Source organism: Xenopus laevis, chromosome 2S, assembly GCF_017654675.1.
Source record: "Xenopus laevis strain J_2021 chromosome 2S, Xenopus_laevis_v10.1, whole genome shotgun sequence".
In the NCBI taxonomy this organism is placed as follows: Eukaryota; Metazoa; Chordata; class Amphibia; order Anura; family Pipidae; genus Xenopus; species Xenopus laevis.
Genome location: NC_054374.1, coordinates 71173321 through 71194187, shown reverse-complemented (window position 1 = coordinate 71194187; position 20867 = coordinate 71173321). Strand labels below are relative to the sequence as shown.

At 39.7% G+C, this 20867-nt stretch overlaps 1 protein-coding gene across 1 annotated transcript; it reads left to right on the top strand.

Moving 5' to 3' along the window:
* The first annotated feature begins 1839 nt into the window (after window positions 1-1839).
* rragc.S (Ras related GTP binding C S homeolog) lies at window positions 1840-20766 on the top strand. Its single transcript, NM_001094934.1, is given in 7 exon segments — window positions 1840-2063; window positions 9524-9727; window positions 10192-10391; window positions 15113-15227; window positions 17645-17787; window positions 18416-18564; window positions 18855-20766. Coding segments are annotated over 7 exon segments (1149 nt in total). The 5' UTR covers window positions 1840-1877; the 3' UTR covers window positions 19007-20766.
* Window positions 20767-20867: the final 101 nt, after the last annotated feature.

Below are 20867 nucleotides of genomic sequence, written 5' to 3'. Positions count from 1 at the left end.
TTTCTGACTAGTCTGACCAGTGTCGGACTGGGCCGGCGGGACACCGGGAAAAACCCCGGTGGGCCCCGGGCTCTTGTGGGCCCCGCCGGCCCAGATCCGCTACTTAGTGGGGCAGCGCGACCCCACTTTGTTTGGGGTCGCGGTAGAATAGAAGGGCTGCGCATGCGCACAAACGCGGCGCCGCGCGCATGCGCACAAACGCGGCGCCGCGCGCATGCGCACAAACGCGGCGCCGCGCGCATGCGCACTAGCCGCCTGCAGCACTCCGGAGCGGCAGTGGCGGCTGGAGGGGGCCCTGGGGCAGTAGCCCCGGTGGGCCCCATGCCTCCCAGTCCGACCCTGAGTCTGACTACCAAGTAGTCAAGGAGGTTGTGTGATGAAATAAAGAGGCTGCTCTGATGTTCTTCTGCTTAGGAAATATTTCAGAAAGTTTTCTAATTTTTGTAGAAGAACATCAGAGCAGCCTCTTTCTCTCTCCTGACAACTTGCTTGACTAATTGGTGGTCAGACTGGTGGGGAAATAACCAGCAGGTGGTGCTGTTGTAACAAAATTCATTTATATTAACAGCATATGAATCCCTTAATATCTTGGAATAAAAAGAAATTACATAATATATGTAAATTACAAAAGTGCTTAGAATAGCCCTCTCATCAATTTTTCATTTATTTTAAAAGGTTTACTTAAACCTTTAATCACAATCAAAAGCAGTGAGTTTTTTTTTTTTTACTGTTCTACACTCCTTACAGATGTAAGCAGTGTCAATCAGTCGGTTTTTGCTACATTAGCATACCTCCCAACTGTCCCTTTTCGGAGGGACAGTCCCTCTTTTGACAGCTCAACCCGCAGTCCCTCATTTGTACTGGAAAGTCCCTCTTTTCTCTGCACTGAACAGCTAGAAAAAGAAACAAAGTTTCTCACTTAATTTGCTTTTAGCAGAGAGCCCAGAACAGCCACAGGTGCAAATAAGATACTTTGTAACAATTTTGAGACACAAAAACACAGTTTAGATAAGGAGAAATATTTTCAAACTTTCATAACCTGCCAAATTTTGTAAAACAAACATGGTAATTAGTGGGTGTGGCCACAGAAAGGGGTGTGGTCAATAAATTGCTGCGCTACATGCGGAAAAAAACTTTTTGTCCCTCTTTTTACTTCCAAAATGTTGGGAGGTACGCATTAGCAGTTACAATGGCCAGTGCAAAAATAATAAGGAACAAGTCAGATTTGCTTCAATAACAATTCTATTTACAAATACATGAATTCACATTTTTTCAAGTAAAGCTGCCTATTATTATATTTTCTATTATATTCTTAGTTGGGGAAGATTTCCCGATCCCTGCGTTTAGCGCCCTGGGAGCTTCCAGTTTTGTAGGTCAAAGTTCGCATTTAACACCCCACCCCCGTCTGTACAGTCAGGTGATTCCCAAACACATGATCCTGGAGCAACTCAACATGTTTAGCACTGCCGGAGAGTGACGTACGCCCGCGTCCAATCAGAGAGCCGAACGACTGACTTGATTTTCCAATCAAGAGACGCGAAACAGAAAAAGTGGGCGGGAACAAGTAATGGTGTTTGGTAGCACAGTGACAGGGGGGAAAAGTGTAGTGACCGCCGCTTAATACGGAAACCTTTTTCGTGTTTGTATCGAGACTCGCGTATTCCCGTATTAAGGGAGCCCGAGGTTCGTTCCTGAGGATACAGGGGATTGACCACTTCCCAATTAGGGCGCGTGATCAGCGGCGGGCACAGAGGAGTCCCGTGACAGCTTGTCCCCGTCTTTTAGCTGGGATGTTGGTAGCTGCTTTACTCATTCCAGTTCGGTGTCTCCATTAGATTACACGGCTATCACCCTGCCTCCGCTCCCGGCGTGCTGCCATGTCTATTCAGTACTCGGGCGAGGAGCAGCTGCCCAGCAGTTATGGGGTGGCCGACTCCTTCCCTAAAGACTTCGGCTACGGGGCTGACGAGCCAGAAATGGATGAGAGTTCGGCCTCCCCGGATAGCAAACCTCGGATCCTTCTCATGGGCATGCGGCGGAGCGGCAAGTCCTCCATCCAGAAGGTACGAGAGACCGGGCACGTTGTCCCTCCGGCTGGCTTTCTCTTTCCTTGCAGCCTCACTCACTTCGTGCTTTTGGGGATGCTGGGAGTTGTAGTTTAAAAACATCAGTTGAGCAGCAAGAAGTCTAATATAGAGCCTAAGATATGATATTCATGCATGGACTGTGTTTGATGCCCCCCCAAACCATATATATATTACCCTCCGACTCCTGAGCTCCCTGGTAACACTGGACAATGTGCATTATACACACATACAATCATATCACATACAATAGAATCACATACAATCGTATCGCATACAATCATATCGCATACAATTATATTACAGGCCAATCTGAATGCTTTAGATCTTTTACCAGCTCCTATCTGGGGGTGTTTCTAGAGCAGGGGTCCCCAACCTTTTTCACCCGTGTGAGCAACATTCAAATGTAAAAAGAGTTAGGGAGCAACACAAGCATAAGTTCCTGGGGGTGCACTGCCAATAAGGACTGTGATTGGCTATTGGTAGCCCCTATGTGGATTGGCAGCCTACAGGTATCTGTTTGGCAGTACATCTGTTTTTTTTTATACAACCAAAACTTGCCTCCAAGCCTGGAATTCAAAAATAAGCTCCTGCTTTGAGGCCACTGAGAGCAACATCCAAGGGGTTGGGGAGCAACATGTGGATCACTGTTCTAGAGACTATCCTGTGATTCCAATGTTTTGCAGTTGGTTTTCATGGCAGATAATCTGATCTGCTAATGATCTATCCTTCCATTCTGGGCTTGGATGTGGCTAAAGGACCCCATACACGGGCCAACAAAAGCTGCCGACAGACTGAGACAGCAGCTTATCAGCCCATCTGTGGGGCCCTCCAACCGGCTTTCCCGATCGAAATCTGGTCGAAATTCGATCGGGCAGGGTAAAAAATCCTGTTGGATCACAGCCGCATCTGTTCGTTGATGCGGTCCAGCGATCCGACTGCCCATATAGCCTCCATTCGGATCGGATCATTGGGCTCTAGGGCCCATTATCAGATCTCCCCGATACTGGCCTCCTCTTTGTGGGCATATTAGGGAGAGTGTCGCCAAACGAGCGGATCTCCCTGTGTATGGCCATCTATATGGTCAGACAGGCCTGGACTGGTAGACAAAATAGGCCCTGCAATTCCAAGTACACAGAGGCCCTAACTGTCCCCTACCAGCCCACTATATGGTAACTTTCTATGGAACCATACAGCAGCCCCTCTGGCATTTGCCAGAACCCACAGATTGCCAGTCCGGGCCTGTGGTCAGACAAGGAAATGACCTACAGGTGACTCCCTCTTATGTCTCATTGGTTTTGGTCTATCAGCCAGGCAAACCCATACAGATTGTTATATGAGCCAGTGGCTGTCCTTACACGCCCTACACTAATGAGTAAGGTGACAGATCAAGTCATCAGCTGGGGCATGTTGGCCTTTAAACTAATGATGTGATGTAGTTGGGCAGCACAGATAAAGCCATTGTGCATATTACAATAACTTATTGACTGGGAGTCAAAATAGGCCCTGGCATTTCCACTGCACAGAGGCCCACACAGCCCCCACCAGCCCAATAAATAGTGACTGTTTATGGCATTTTACAGCAGCCCTTTTGGCAATTACCTGAACCGACAGATTGCCAGTCCAGGCCTGCTTATTAAAACACATTGGGGTATATTTATAAAAGAGTGAAAGTTAGAGATTGCCACAGTCCCCTAGATTGAAATTCCGCCACTCTTCTTTCATTTCTATGGGATTTCGAAAGGCATATTTATAAAAGGATGAACTTTCACCCATTGATAAATACTCTTTTAAAAATCCGATAGAAATGAATGAAGAATGGCGGAATTTCACTCTAGAGGACTATGGCGATCTTTAACTTCACTTTTTGATAAATATACCCTATTGTCCTCTAAACTCGCAGTAAAACTATTTGCTATAGGTATTCTAGCCAAACTCGGGTGTTTCTCAGCAGCTTTTGGATAGGAAATGCATGCTCCTGACCGATGGATTCTATTTACTAAAAGACATGTTGGAGTATACACACCAAGTGCCTGGGGCCTGAAGTTACAAATACTATACAAATAATTACAAATAAAATCCAAGAAAGAAAAAAAAAAACTAACATACAACTAACCTGCACCATTTATTTTATATATCACTAGGAGAATGTACTGGTAAAATGAGTGTTGGACTTGGACAGAATCGGTCCACCAAAGAAATGCAACTCTTAATTTATGAATTATACAACTGGTCTACACAACATTGCCTTTCTTCTGTCTATTCTCTTCTCCTTCTTCATTTACCTCCTGACCAGTTTCTTTCCTTTCCATTCTCCCCACCCTTCTTACTCTTGTGTCAGCTATACTTCCACTTTGTTTTTCTTTCACAGAATTCTTTCAGTCTCTCTCTTTTCAAAATGACCTCTCCCTTGATCAGCCATCCTGCCCTTTTCTGCTCTGCTACCTTCTTCTTTTCCATACACTGCCAGGGCTATAGCAATTGTGCCAATGAGCTGTGCAAACAGCTGAGCCGCTCAGTAACTGGAGAAATCTGCAGGTATATTAAACATCCACCACTTTACCTGAGTTGGCACAGCTGTTAGTCGGTATTATAGCTAATGTGCTGCTGATCAGCCTAGCAAAGAAAAAGAATTCTCCACAGAGGTGCTGGGGATGCTGGACAATGTAAGACACAGTAGAAAGGAGGGCCCACTGTAATATTTCCTGAGAGCCCAACTGGCCAGTCTGGCCCTGAGTAAAATACTCTACAGTATGGAGTTTTTGTGTTCCTGTTAGTTTGTTTAGTCATTTAGTCATATTTGTAAATACATTGCAAATAAATGAGGTCTAAATACATATTCTTTCTCCATGGACTTTCATAGGGGTATTATAACAAGGGAGGGACCGAATCCACTATTTTAGGGTTAGGCCAAGCCCTGAATTATTTGTGAAAGGTTCAGCCAAATACCGTACTGAATCTGAACCCTATTTTGCATGTAAATTAGGAAAATAGGGGAGAACTTTTTTTTTTTTTTAAATTTTTTAAATTCCTTGTTTGTGTGACAAGTCACATGTGCATCCCTAAATGTTGAGGACTCGGTTCTCAGACCAAGCTAGGCTGCAGCACAGATATTTTGTTTACAGATTACACCAGATCAAGCAATTTGCATGCATTGAGTTCCCAGCCTTTGGAGCAAGCAGTGATAAGTTGGCTGATCACTCCTTCATTTGGGTAATGCATCTTGCTGTCCTTGCTACTTTCTATAGCCTGACACCTTGGAGCATTTCTACTTCTTTCAGCTAAAGGCATGCTGCATTACAGTGAATTAGTGGAGCTGTATTGCTCAATTTTATTACTCCTTTAAAGTAGGGATGCATCGAATCCAGGATTCAGATCGGGATTCAGCCTTTTTCAGCAGGATTCAGATTCAGGCATATGCAAATTAGGGGTGGGGAGGGAAATTGCGTGACTTTTGGACACAAAACAAGGAAGTAAAATGTTTTCCTCCTTCCCACCCCTAATTTGCATATGCAAATTAGGGTTCGGATTCGGTCGGTATTCGGCCAAATCTTTCACAAATGATTCTCGGGTTCGGCCAAATCCAAAATAGTAGATTCGGTGCATCCCTACTTTAAAGGGGTTTGTTCACCTTTGAGTTAACTCTTAGTATGTTGTAGAGAGGGATATTCTAAAACAATTTGCAATTGGTTTTAATTTATCATTTGTGGTTTTGTGGTTATTCAGCTTTTTATTCAGCAGCTCTCCAGTTTGCAGTTTAAAGGGATACTGTCATGGGAAAATTTTTATTTTTCAAAACGCATCATTTAATAGTGCAGCTCCAGCAGAATTCTGCATTGAAATCCATTTCTCAAAAGAGCAAACAGATTCTTTTATATTCAATTTTGAAATCTGACATGGGGCTAGACATTTTGTCAATTTCCCAGCTGCCCTGGTCATGTGACTTGTGCCTGCACTTTAGGAGAGAAATGCTTTCTGGCAGGCTGCTGTTTTTCCTTCTCAATGTAACTGAATGTGTCTCAGTGGGACATGGGTTTTTACTATTGAGTGTTGTTCTTAGATCTACCAGGCAGCTGTTATCTTGTGTTAGGGAGCTGCTATCTGGTTACCTTCCCATTGTTCTTTTGTTTGGCTGCTGGGGGGAAAAAGGGAGTGGGGTGATATCACTCCAACTTGCAGTACAGCAGTAAAGAGTGATTTAAGTTTATCAGAGCACAAGTCACATGACTTGGGGCCAGGCCTGGACTGGGAGTCAAAATAGGCCCTGCCAAGCCAAGTACACAGAGGCCCAAACAGGCCCCTATCAGCCCAAATAGCCCCCTACCAGCCCACTACATGGTACCTTTCTATTGAACCATACAGCAGCCCCTCTGGCATTTGCCAGAACCCACAGAATGCCAGTCCGGGCCTGCTTGGGGCAGCTGGGAAATTGACAATATGTCTAGCCCCATGTCAGATTTCAAAATTGAATATAAAAAAATCTGTTTGCTCTTTTTAAAAATGGATTTCAGTGCAGAATTCTGCTGCAGCAGCACTATTAACTGATTCATTTTGAAATTTTTTTTTTCCCATGACAGTATCCCTTTAAGCAGTCTGATTGCTAGTGTCCAAGTCACCATAGTAACCATGCTTTGCTTTGAATAAGACACTGGAGATGCCCAAAGAGAAAGATGGGTAATAAAAAGTACCAATAACAATACATGTGTAGCCTTACAGAGCATTTGTTTTTTAGATGGGGTCAGTGACCCCCATTTGAAAGCTGGAAAAAGTCAGAAGGTGAAGGCGAATAATTTTAAAACTATAAAATATAAATAATAAAGACCAATTGAAAAGTTGCTTAGAATTTGCCATTCTATAACATTTTAAAAAGTTAACTTAAAGGTGAACTACCCCTTTAGGCTAGGGCCACACGGGAAGATTCAGGGAGATTGGTCGCCTGGCGACTAATCACTGCGTCTTTGAGGCGACCAATCTCCCTGAATGGCTTGCTGGTATCTTGCACCCACTAGCGCTAAAGTCGCCTGCACCTATTCACACGCGGCGATACGTTTTTCAAAGTCGCTCAAACTGCCTTTTTGAGCGACTTTGAAAAACGTATCGCCGCGTGTGAATAAGCGAAGGCGACTTTAGCGCTAGCGGGTGCAAGATAGCAAGCCCTAAATGTATTTTCGGCGGGATACCATATGAAAAACTTTAGCAGCCTCTAACTAAATCACATCCATTTACATCTGTAAATAAAAGGTCCAAGTTGCTCTTCCCTTCCACTTGTAGACATAGATTTGGCTAGCAAGATCTATAATGCGGATAACCATGCTGGCACCCACACATAATGTTGCAGTTTAAAATGTAGTCCTATATTACATCCCTTCTAAAAGCTTTCCTGCAGTAAAAGCAAATTTACAGGTCTACAGTTTCCTGGCCGAGGAGTTTGTTGGCTACAAAATTGAGTATCTGCAATATACCAGTCTGTTAGTACAATGTCAGATGTTTTACAGCCACTGAGCTAAGCTTATTTAAGTGTCCTGTGATTAGTCAGCCAGGTGGACCTTTATTTACCTTCATATCTGATATATTTCAATGTCTTCCTGAGTCAGCTAGCCACTGTTTATATTTACTGCACTCTGCCTAATGAAAATGATTCATAAACTGGCCTTTCTATGTAAACAGAAAAAGATTAATTACAAAACTCACCTTCTCTATGTTTCCATCAAGTAGTTTAGCTGGATAGTTTATAAGGATCCCACACTTCTGTATAAAATAACATTTATGCAGTTGTCTTGTTTCCTTTTCTTTGTCCTGTCTTCTGTTATATGGCCATATAAATGCTTTAAAAGGTTTGCTCTCCTTCTGTGGGCCCAGGTTTGTGGCATATACTTGAGTTGTAAGTTTACAGTGAAGTTAATTAATAAAAAGGTTGTTAATGGCACAGTATACACCTAAACCCCCCTTTGCTAAAATATGCCTATTTTTTGATGCCTTTTATTAGGGAATGCTTTCCCGAAACGCATAAGTTTGATGCTGTTACCTTAATGTTGCAATAAACCTCCTCAAACGTATCCGGAGTGCCACCTGATTTGCTTATCTGGACTTATGCATATTTTAATTAAAGAAAATAACAACAATATATAACGGTATGGGATCTGTTATCCAGAAACCAGTTATCCATAAAGCTCTGTATTATGGAATGGCCGTCTCCCATAGACTCAATTTTATCCAATTAATCCTTATTCAAAGCAAAACCAGCCTTTTTGGTTTATTTAGGGCAGAGACACACGGTCAGATTCGGGGAGAATAGTCGCCCGGCGATAAATCTCCTTTTCTTTTGGGCAACTAATCTCTCCGAACTGCCTTAATGTCAGCTAGAATGTAAATCACCGGGGGGATGGCAAGGGAAGGCAGTTCAGGGAGATTAGTCGCCCAGAAGAAGAGGAGATTTGTCACCTGGCGACTAATATCCCCGAATCTGACCGTGTGTCTCTGCCCCTTAATGTTTATATGATTTTCTAGTAGATTTAGGGTAAGGTAACACTGTGAGATTCGGGGAAATTGAGTCGCCCCCGGCAACTAATCACCTCTTCTTTGGGGCGACTAATCTCCCCGAACTGCTTCCCCGTGTCTTCCGCCTGCTACAATAAAAGAAAAATGCCTGCGGCATGGCACTCCCAGCACTTCGTTTTCCAAAGTCGCCCCAAGTTTCCTTGTGAGGCAACTTCGGAAAACGAAGCGCCGCGAGTGCCATACCGCTGGTGGTTTTTCATTGAACCCGGCGGAAGATATTGAGAAGCAGTTCGGGGAGATCAGTCGCCCCAAAGAAGAGGCGATTAGTCTCCGGGCAACTAAATCTCCCCGAATCTCACAGTGTGACCGTACCAATTTCAAATTAAGGAAAGATCCGTTATCCGGGAAGCCCCAGGTCTTGAGCATTCTGGATAACAGGTCCCATACCTGTATGTATTTTTTGTTATTCAAAAGCACTAGTTCTCAAGCTGGACTGTTTTCACTGACCTTACCCCCCCACTCGCACACCTTACTTTATAAACAGGGCAATTTGTACAGAGCTCCCTATCTACATTTCCCTTATATAAGAAGCAGATATTTAACCACCAGTCCACTGAGAAACCCCTGATAGTGTTATCATCTCCTTTGAAGTTCTTGAACTGGAAGTGACAGAAAGTGCTAAAATGAAGCTGGCTTCAACAGTTCAGTGACAGACATCCATGGATATTTCTTACTTAAAACAATATGCAAAAAGTATGTTCTGTTCATTGAGCTCGTGTTGAAAAGGGGTATATACTGTCCCTTCAAGAATTGTGTGTTTACCTTTATAAAATAGAGTATTAATAACATTAAAGGATCACAAATGAAAAGTGGTTCTTGATGTGTTTTTTGGTACAGAATGCCTTTTTTTAACAAGCCTTGAACTGTTTGTTTATCCACAGGTGGTTTTTCACAAGATGTCTCCAAATGAGACCTTATTCCTGGAAAGTACCAACAAGATCTACAAGGATGATATCTCCAACAGCTCCTTTGTAAATTTTCAGATCTGGGACTTCCCAGGACAGGTGGACTTTTTTGACTCTACCTTTGACTATGAAATGATTTTCAGAGGAACGGGAGCATTAATATATGTGATTGATGCCCAGGTATTTCATTTAATATGTCTGCATATGCAATGGCTTACACAGTGTCCTGTGCATTGATATGATCCGTGACTATTTTACACTTGTCCGGGCAATGACACACTGTGCTATTGGTTGCTCGGTGTTTTGCCGTGGCTACTAAATACCGGAAAATACTGTGCCATAAATCATGCTGAGAATTGTCTCTGCTAACACACTGAAATAATGTAATTGCTCAAAAATGCATTCACATGAATATTAGAGCAATTACATGATTTTAGTGTTAATACTGAGAATTGTCTCTGCTTAATCTATGGCAATGTATTTTCTGTTATTTAGTAGCCGTGTCAAATATCACCAGGTGTCAGTGCCTTTACAGCGTCTCTTTATTTTTTCATTTGATTTTTTGGAAAAAGTTTGTGAGCAATATTGTTCTTTTTTTTACCTGGCAAATCCAGCAGGAGAGGATAACAGATTTTTTTTTTCAGGATGATTACATGGAATCCTTAACAAGACTGCATGCCACAGTTTCTAAGGCCTACAAAGCAAATCCTGACATGAACTTTGAAGTTTTTATTCACAAAGTAGATGGCTTATCAGATGACCACAAGATAGAAACACAGAGGGATATCCACCAGAGAGCCAATGATGATCTTGCAGATGCTGGACTTGAAAAACTTCATCTTAGGTGGGTTACTGATCGATTGCCTGGAAAATTCACATGATTGCAACTACTGCTTTGGTGCGGTTATCTTTAACCCATGTCTCTGGAGAACATGAATCAGCCAGTTAGTGTCATTTTAAGGGAATCCATATTTTATTTTCTACCACTTCCTTTGTGAGGTAGCTGTTTACTGAGGTACCCCTTTGTTACATATGCAAGTTATTATACAATATGTATGCTCTTATATGTGTTAATACTGCACTAGGCTTTTCACATGTCTTGTCCAATAGTGTAAAATCTCGATGATGGACAGCACCGTTTTTGTATATATAAAAAGCCTTTATTATTACATGGCTACGACCAGAGATACAGTAACGTTTCGAGCCACATCTTGGCTCTTTGTCAAACTAACTGATACATTTATCAGACTTCCTTTTTAAAGCACTCCAGATAGCGCCCTCTGGTATGCTGAGTTAAGTACAAAACATGGTCTATTTAAACATTTAACACACAAAGTTTACAATACCATACAATATAGCAATACAAATGTAAACAATGCATCTTGTTGCCGCTGGCACTTATCTGGTCATGGAATCCAAACTGTTTACGTAATTGTGTGTAAATAAATCTGTAAAATATAAATATTAAAATCAAAGTTAAAAGTAAAACTTTAGAAATATGTCTGCAAGTCGAGTGAACCAAGGGTATTGCCCAACAGCATTTAGAAGTGGAACAGCTAGATAGAGACCAAGTATTATTGGGTGGCCCCCAGAAACAGTTGGAACGTATTACATTCGTCTGTATTTTTACCACAATAAGTCCCCAAATAGCTAATATTTTACAGAAACATTGGAGTCTCTTGAGGGATGGCATTCCCAATGTACCAGCCTTTAAATCTCCTCCCATAATGTCCTACAGAAAGGAACGTACGATTGGCTCAATGCTGGTAAAATCTGACTTGGGAGTTGTGGATGATAGACAGTTGACCTTACAACGCAGGAAAAATGGAACGTTTCCATGCTTGAATTGTAAATGCTGCACTAATTGCCTGAAAGGTCCTAATATCTATCATCCTCAGAAGGGTACCCCTATTAAAATCAAAAGGTTTCACACCTGTTTGTATGATCAAATGCCCGTGCAAGTTTCTTTATGTAGGACAAACCACCCGCCAAGTGAGGGAAAGGATACGGGAGCATAAATCGGCCATTAAAACTAAAAGGTTGAGCAAGCTGTAGCGGGGCACTTTGTAGAGATGGACCATGGGGTACAACAGCTACGGTTTCAGGTGGTGGAAAATGTCCCCCGCCCTAGACAAGGTGGTAAGGAAACTTTTAAAAAGGGATGCATACTGGATCTGCCTAAATTGCAGACAATTTTCTAAAGCTTTGCTTTTACCTTTGATTTTAATATTTATATTTTACACACAATTACACGAACAGTTTGGATTACATGAACAGATAAGTGCCAGTAGCAACAAGATACATTGTTTACATTTGTATTGCTATATTGTATGCTATTGGAAACTTTGTGTGTTAAATGTTTTAAATAGACCATGTTTTGTACTTCACTCAGCACACCAGAGGGCGCTATCTGGAGTGCTTTAAAGGGCAACTAAAGTCTAAAATAGAATGTTAGAAATGCTGTATTTTATATACTAAATATAAACATGAACTTACTGCACCAGCAGCCTAATAAGACAAATGATTTATGCTTTCAAAGTTGTCGCAGGGGGCTGTCATTTTGTAACTTTCTTAGACATTTCTGCAATATCAAGACTCGCACATGGTCTGGGCTTCAGTTGGGAGGTTAAGCTTAGGGATCGTCATGAATTATCAAAACAGCACAAGTCAAATAATATCTGCCATAGAAGCCAATACAACAAGACTGATTAGTAATCAGAATATAAAGACTGCACTGAGTCTCTGGATACAAATCTCTACAGGGAATCCAACATTGCTGCTCGAGTTCCCCCTGCTATTTGAAAGTATGATCGTTTACCTGCACAGCAGTTGGGGACTGTCTGACAATTCCTATCCACAGCAGTAAAAGAAGGGGGAATTTCACTGCATACAGTCAGGTTTATTATAAAAACAGTAGCCATTTTTTAATTAAAGTATATTGGAGATAGATTTCGTTTTCATTAAAGAAAGTAAAAATGGGATTTTATATTTTTGCCTTTACATCCCCTATAAAAAGGAAGTCTGATAAATGTATCAGTTAGTTTGACAAAGAGCCAGGATGTGGCTCGAAACGTTACTGTATCTCTGGTTGTAGCCATGTAACAATAAAGGCTTTTTATATATACAAAAACGGTGCTGTCCATCATCAAGATTTTGCTGTACTAAGTGGTGTATGCTGACTCATATATTCTTGTCCAATAGTGTATACATTCTAATTAAACAAAATACTTCTACTTTTTGCATGTCAATATTAATATCTGCTTCCTGTCCTGTTGGATTTATTCATTTAAAATATTTTTCATAAAACAGACTGTATTTGTCCAGTTATACGTTTATACATAAAGTGATTAAAGGCAAGCACGTTATCACTGGCAGCTGCCAAGATGCTTCTGATTTTTGTCAAGATCTTTCCTTCGGAATTGGCAAGGGCATGCTAAATTTAGTCCCAGAAAACCCCACTTATTGACTCCTCCTAAGCTGGTGCCACCAGATCCTTGCAGTAATTGATACCTGTGAGAAAGTCATCCAAAATATGAATAAGAGCTGCTCTGGAAACAGTGCGGTAGTATTTGTGTCACATATTGGGCCTGTTAGCATGGTCATTTCCTTTTCCTGATGGATTTTGTGTAGTCAGTGGCTTTGGCATCATATCTGACAGAGTAAGTGCTTCACCACGTACTTCAAGGGCACCTGTTGGGCAAAAATATTATCCTGCACTCCAGTAGGGGGTAACAGTATTTCTTTTAGTTGCCCTCGCCAGCGCTTGGCCACTTGCACAGGCAGGGAGCTCCCAGTGTGAGTGACCATGTCCCTTTAAAATTAGAGCTCAATAAACCTGGGATCCTCCAGCTGTTACTGATCTAAAACTACAACAGCCTTCATTAACATTTATTAAGGTTTGAATGTTAAATTTGAATATTCAAATCTTCTTTTTTTTTTTTTTTTTGGGTCAAAACTCACAAATTTGAATTTTACATCGCCAACTCAAATTTGAATTAGAATGTGAGATTTATCATATCTTGACAGTTCGAATATTTGCCACCTGCCGAGTTCATGTAGAAGTCAATTTATTTTATAAATATCCTCCCATTCGAGTTGTGAGTACATACAAATCTATAAGGGTTAAAAAAAAAATTCACATAACTTTGAAATTCGACCTTTGATAAATCTGCTTCTTGGAGTGCTACAGGTTGCATATCTGCTTTATATACAGGTATGGGATCTGTTATCCGGAAACTCGTTATCCAGAAAGTTCTGAATTACGGAAAAGGCGATCTACCATAGACTGGAAAAACAGGACTTTGTACTTGATCCAAACTATTGTAAGATATAAATAATCCACATTGGAAGCAAAACCAGCATAAGTTATATGATTTTCTAGTAGACTTAAGGTATGAAGATCCACATTACAGAAAGATCCGTTATCCGGAAAACCAAAGGTCCCGAGCATTCTGGATAACAGTTCCCATACCTGTACACCAAAACGAACTTGGTTTTGAATGTATAGTCTAGTCATATTTCCCTTTTATTGATTTTATATGATATTAATTTGTATTAGTACAGGTATGGGACCTGTTATCTCGAATGCTTGGGACCTGGGGTTTTCCAGATAATGGATCTTTACGTAATTTGGATCTTCATACCTTAAGTCTACTAGAAAATCATGTAAACATTAAATAAACCCAATAGGCTGGTTTTGCTTCCAATAAGGATTAATCATATCTTTGTTGGGGTCAAGTACAATGTACTGTTTTATTATTACAGAGAAAAAGGAAATAACTTTTAAAAATTTAGATTATTTGGATAAAATGTAGTCTAGGGGAGGCAACCTTTCCGTAATCAGGAGCTTTCTGGATAAGGGTTTCTGGATAACGGATTCTATACCTGTATAAGCTTAGACCCTGAAATTAGTAAAAGTATAGTTTTATATGTTTTGGACCAATCCTGCTGTGGGTGTTTTGTGGACAATACAAAAAAAGTGGCAAAATGCCAAAGCAGCACACAAATCGTTGTGTACAGGAAGGAGGGTGTACTTTACTGGCTTATATACAGATTTGTGTAGGACAATAACTTTGACTTTAATTTAAATGGGGGATTCCAGATAATATTTTTTGAATATATAATGAAAGGAAATTCTGAGTAACTTTCCAATATGCATTAATTAAACATCTGAATTGTTTTTGTAATTGCAATTTAAAGCAAAATTTGTCTCCTAGCTAGGGTTAATACCTGGCTGGTATTTTACCAGGTAAAAATTATGGTTGATCCCAATGTTATTAATAGGGAAACAAGATTTACGTTTTTGTATCTCACTGTGCAAAAGGAATGGTGTGAAGTTCCAAATCTAGATCCAGAGTTCTGCATGCATTTTTTTTCTGCATAATATCTACATGTGTGGCTATATAACATTTAGTTGTTTAGCTCCTGGGCTGATGCTATCATATCAAAGAAAATCATGCTGCTAATTAAGTTTAGAACATTTAAAAAAGAAATCGACAATGTTTAAATGTGTTCCATCCTTTAATTGTGTGTCTATCAATCTGACCGCTGCTTATTTTCTTCCAGCTTTTACCTAACTAGTATCTATGATCACTCAATATTTGAAGCATTTAGTAAAGTTGTGCAGAAACTTATTCCACAACTGCCAACACTAGAAAACCTGCTGAATATATTTATATCGGTAAGTAAACGTTACATATCCAGTCACTTTTGACAGAATTCTAATGTATTTTTGGCATGTTTCTTGATGCTTAAAGGGATACTATTGCTTTTTCATGTAAGGTTATTCTTCCTTTAATATTTACCAGACATATTTTTTTAAAAAAACTTTAATTACGATTAACTCTTTCTGAGCCTGCAGTCAGGAGACCCTGGTCATTTTATGAAGGCACTCTTGATTCTACATTTGGCGACACAAAATGGATTCAGTGTTGTATTTTTCTTGCTTGAAAGTCAGCGGGCTTTTGCAACAGGCTATCTGTGTTTGAGCACTGCAGCTATTTCTCTCTTTTCTGCATTACCTGTCATAGACTTCTTGAGGTGACCTTAAAGGGTGGTTCCTATTTGTAGCAACTTTGCAGTTCTTTATTATTTTATTATTGTTTAAGCCTTATGGCACACTGGAGTCAAATAAGATAGCTGAACAGTGCTCAAAGCTTTCCCTGTTGCCTTACATACATAGTAATAACATACATAGTAACATACATAGTAACATACATAGTAAGTTAGGTTGAAAAAAGACACACGTTCAACCTTTTAACTCTATATATAACCTTCCTAATTGCCAGTTGATCCAGAGGAAGGCAAAAAAACATCATCTGAATCCTCTCCAATTTGCCTCAGAAGGGGAGAAAATTCCTTCCTTTGTCCAAAATGGCAATCGGACTAGTCCCGGAATCAACTTGTACTATGAGCTATCTTCCATAACCCTGTATTCCCTCACTTGCTAAAAAGCAATCCAACCCCTTCTTAAAGCCATCTGATGTATCAGCTTGTATAGCTGATTCAGGGAGAGAATTCCACATTTTCACAGCTTTCACTGTAAAAAAAACCCCTTTCCGAATATTTAGGTGGAAACTCCTTTCTTCTAATCGGAATGGGTGACCATGTGTCAGCTGGAAAGACCTACTGGTATATACTTGTATAGATGGGAAATGTATTGGCTTGAAAAATGTCAGTACTTGTACTTAAGTCAGCGGCTGATACCAGCTGTAAGACACGAGGAGATATCAAGAATAAATGTCCAAGGTTTTATGGTGCTATTTGAGTTGTGCACAATAATGAAATAAAAAAGCCTAGCAGTGTTTCTGTTTTCTGCTGCCATCAAGTGTATAAAATAATTATTACAAGAACAATTTTATGTGGGTGATAAAATTGTCGGTTTATTTTCTGGAAGCATGTGTTGTGTTAACTTTGATTTGTAATGTATTTACCGGTACTGTTTACTTACAAACATAATGAACTGATATTTGAAAGTACAGGTTTGGGACCTGTTATCCAGAATGCTCTGGGCTTTCTGGATAACAGATCCTTTCTTCATACCTTAAGTCTACTAAAAAAACATGTAAACATTAAATAGCCCAATAGGCTGGTTTTGCTTCCAATAAGGATTAATTATATCTTAGTCTGGATCAAGTACAATGTACTGTTTTATTATTACAGAGAAAAAAGCAATGCATTTTAAAATGTGTATTATTTGGATAAAATGGAGTCTATTGGAGCCTTTCTGTAATTCAGAACTTTCTGGATAAAAGGTTTCTGGATAATGGATCCCATACCTGTACCATGTGTGATTATTCATTTTTCCCTTTTGTTTGACTGCCCCATGGTGCTCCAAAGAGACTAATGCTTGATTCTCTATATAGGGGGTGGTTCACCTTTACGTTAACTTTTAATATGTTATAGGGGTCCCCAAACTTTTTCCCCCGTGATCTACATTCAATTGTAAAAAGATTTGGGGAGCAACACAAGCGTGAAAAATGTTCCTGGGAGTTGCCAAATAATGGCTGTGATTGGCTATTAGTAGCTCCTATGTGGACTGGCAGCCTACAGGAGGCTGTTTTTGGCAGTACACCTGGTTTTTATACCGCTATAACCATGCCCCAATGCAGGAATTCAAATATAAGCCCCTGCTTTGAAGCCACTGTGAGCAACATCCAAGGGGTTGGGGAGCAACATGTGGCTCGCGAGCTATAGGTTGGCGATCACTATGTTATAGAATGACTAATTCTGAATAAAAAGCTAAATAACTCAAAAACCACAAATAAAATAAATATAAAGAATATACTTGCTTCTACTTTGTCTTCCCAGTCTCCCAGTGCACTTGCAGTATAGTGATATTATTTGCTTGCGATTTTTTTCAGATGTTGCTTTGTACCAAGGTACCTCGCATAACAGCACAACATATTCAGTCTGCTGTATGGCTTTCTCTTCAGTGACAGGCTTGTTGGTTTTGCAGCTAACGCCTATAAACTGATCACACTTGGAAGATGCCTATGTCACTGGAATCCGTGATGATCTCAGAAATTAAATATATTTCTTTTCTTTTTTTTTTTTTTTTATACTCAAAATGATTTATTTATTGTTTTTTTTTTTCAGAATTCTGGTATTGAGAAGGCTTTTTTGTTTGATGTGGTCAGTAAAATCTACATTGCCACTGACAGCTCTCCTGTAGACATGCAATCGTATGAATTGTGCTGTGATATGATAGATGTTGTAATAGATGTGTCCTGTATATATAGGTAAGCATTCTTGTAGTCCCATGATCATATATCTATTTTTAAAACTGATTTTGCACATGGAAGCAAATATTATTCTAAGCAAATTTTTGATATACAATAATTCTATTTTAGTGGTTTTACAATTAGTGAATGCAACTGTTATTGAAAGCAAAACAGGTATGAGACCTGTTATCCAGAATGCCCAGGACCTGGGGTTTTCCATTTTTCTGTCATTTGGATCTTGATACCTTAAAGTGATACTGACACTAAAAAACTACTTTTTAAAATATGTACATTAAAACTTACCTATAGGCCATGCTGACCAAATACTTTATGGCAAAATTATAAGAAGCATGCAAAGTCAATTTTATGGTAGATGTAAAAAAAGGTTACATTTCTGGTGTCAGTATCTCTAAGTCTACTAGACCGTCTACTATAAATAAACCCAATAGGCTGGTTTTGCATCCAATAAGGATTAATTATATCTTAGTTTGGATCAAGTACAGGGAACTGTTTGATTATTATTGCTGGATTATTTGATTATAACGGAGTTCCTTTCTTCCCTCCATGTTGGCTATGTCACAAGAATAAGGAAGGGGGATGGTTGAAACTGGTTAAAAACTGAATTTGTTCTTTGTTTATTGCACAGCTTGCATGCAGATTGCAATGGGAGTGCTTATGACAAGGAATCAATGGCAATTATCAAGCTTAACAACACAACAGTTTTATATTTAAAAGAAGTTACAAAATTCCTGTCACTTGTGTGCATCCTTAGAGAAGAGAGCTTTGAAAGGAAAGGTGAGTATATACATGGACATATATTGTATTTGTGTCCCTTTCAGCTTCAGTAGTTAAAACTTAAATAAATAAATGATCATTGAAAGAAAGAAACTAACAAACTGAATTAACTACTAATGCCATTTTCTGCATTCAACATCTATCTTGACTTGGTGCAACAAGTGTTGTTATATGAAGGAAGTGCTTTGTTTACTTCACCAGTCTTTTTATCATTCTCATTGATGTGCTATGTTTCCTTTATGGTGACATGTTTGTGCACTCCCTTAATTCTGATTTTCTTTTGCATTTAGGTTTAATAGACTACAATTTCCACTGCTTTCGTAAAGCAATTCATGAAGTGTTTGAAGTGGGCGCTGCTTCCCACAGGACCTTCAGTCAGCAATCAAGCAGCCCAAATCTCAATGCTGTGACTCATAATGGCACACCGGCCAATGCTGTTTAATACCTGACCTACTGGCCTTTTTACTATGGAACTAATAGCGAGAGCACTCTGCTCGAGGGACATTGCAATTCGTTTGTGACCAAGCCAGTCTGATATAGTGTTATGGAATGACCATTGTGGAATTCTAGTCTCTGATATATCTATACTGTATATAATAATGGAATGCTGAACCAGTCATTTTCAGATATTGGCTATGAAATTTAAAATATTGGACTTTATATTTTAATACAGGTTTGATTCTTGTAATAGAGCTGTTTGGCCTTATATCTATAAGAACATTCTCAGAATCTAATGTCCAATGGACTTGCATTGTACAGATATTTTGAGTATATACTAACCCTGGAAAATGTACACAGTTATGCTTGTGGTTGTAACACTGTTGGAAGACGCACACTGTTCTAAGATCTGAAAACATTCCAGGAGCTGTCACTGTTTTCATAAATAGATCTATCATTCACATTACATGTTACCGAGAGCATGGGGCATCAAGGTCTTCTTCAGACATTCCTGTAACGATAGATGCATCTGTGAAGTCTGGCGACAGAAAAGCTGTGGGTTTCTGTGGAATGTCACTTGAGAAAGAGTGCTTTGATCCATTGGGTAGTTTGTTCACTGTAAGGTGGTTTACACAGGAATGCAATCAAAAATTGAGTTTTTCAAAGGATAAAAACCCCCCAAAAAATAGTAATTCGAATGTGCCATAAGGGTTTGCATGCCTCAGTGTAAATCAGTTCTTGTGGTCATTGTCCTAAATCTGTTAATGTTTTTGTTACCTTTTTATTCTGTGTTTTTTTTGTGTAATGGTTTCTGTACATATCACTGAAAAATGTAAAACATTCATTGTGCATAAATCAAGGGTAAGCATTTGTTTCAGAGCTGCTAAACAACTGCACTGTTCACTGTACCGGTGAAAACTTTTCTTTAATACACCTTTTCGGGGATGTGATTTTCTACCTTTCACCCTTTTATCTGCAAGTGTCCTCATATTTTAAACAGTTCAGGGATAGATGTTAATGCTTTTTAATCACTTTCGGTAGTTTGAATTCACTTTAAAACCTTGGGCGCCTGCTCTATGCTCCCAGTAGTAGTACTGCAGCTCTCCTTTTCATTTTCCGAAGACTCCCAAAGTTGTCTCACGAGGAAACTTTGGGTGACTTTAGAAAGCTGAAGGGATCCGACTGCCATCCCGTTGGCTATTTAAATTCTAGCTGGCAGGAAGGCAGTTCGGGGAGATTAGTCGCCCGAAGAAGAAGCGATTTTTCGCTGGGCGAACAATCTCCCAAAATAGCAGCGTGTGCCCTGGCCCTGGAAGAGTTACACAGATATTAACCCTTCTCATATTGGATGTATTCATAGTTTTCTTTTCTTTTTTTTGAAGTGTAGACTTGAAGAGATTTCTAATGCATTATCCATTGTCTATATTTCATTTACTTTGTTGGCTACATTTTAAATCCCCTCCATTGTCACTTGCCTAGGGCACTCTTGTCACTATACCACATTGCTGCGCCTGTTGACAAACCAAAGGCCTTTGTATTGCTGAGCTCCTCTGGATCACTTACATAAGTGCCACTGTAAAATGTTTTTCAGAATCTGTACTTCGAGTGATTGTGCATTCTGCAAAGAGTTTGTGATTTTGCTTGAACATTCATATGGACCAGAGTGAAAGTCTTAAAAATGCTTTTATATTTATATTTTTCTTTCACTCCGTTATGTATAAAAAAAAAAGGGGGTTCTCAATAAACTTATTTACTTGCAACACGGTTTACTTCTCTCACTAAAAGAATTCTGGGATCATTCTGAATCTGAGGTCAAGAACCTGGCTTGATACTAAAACTTGAACAAAACAGTAAAAAAAAATACT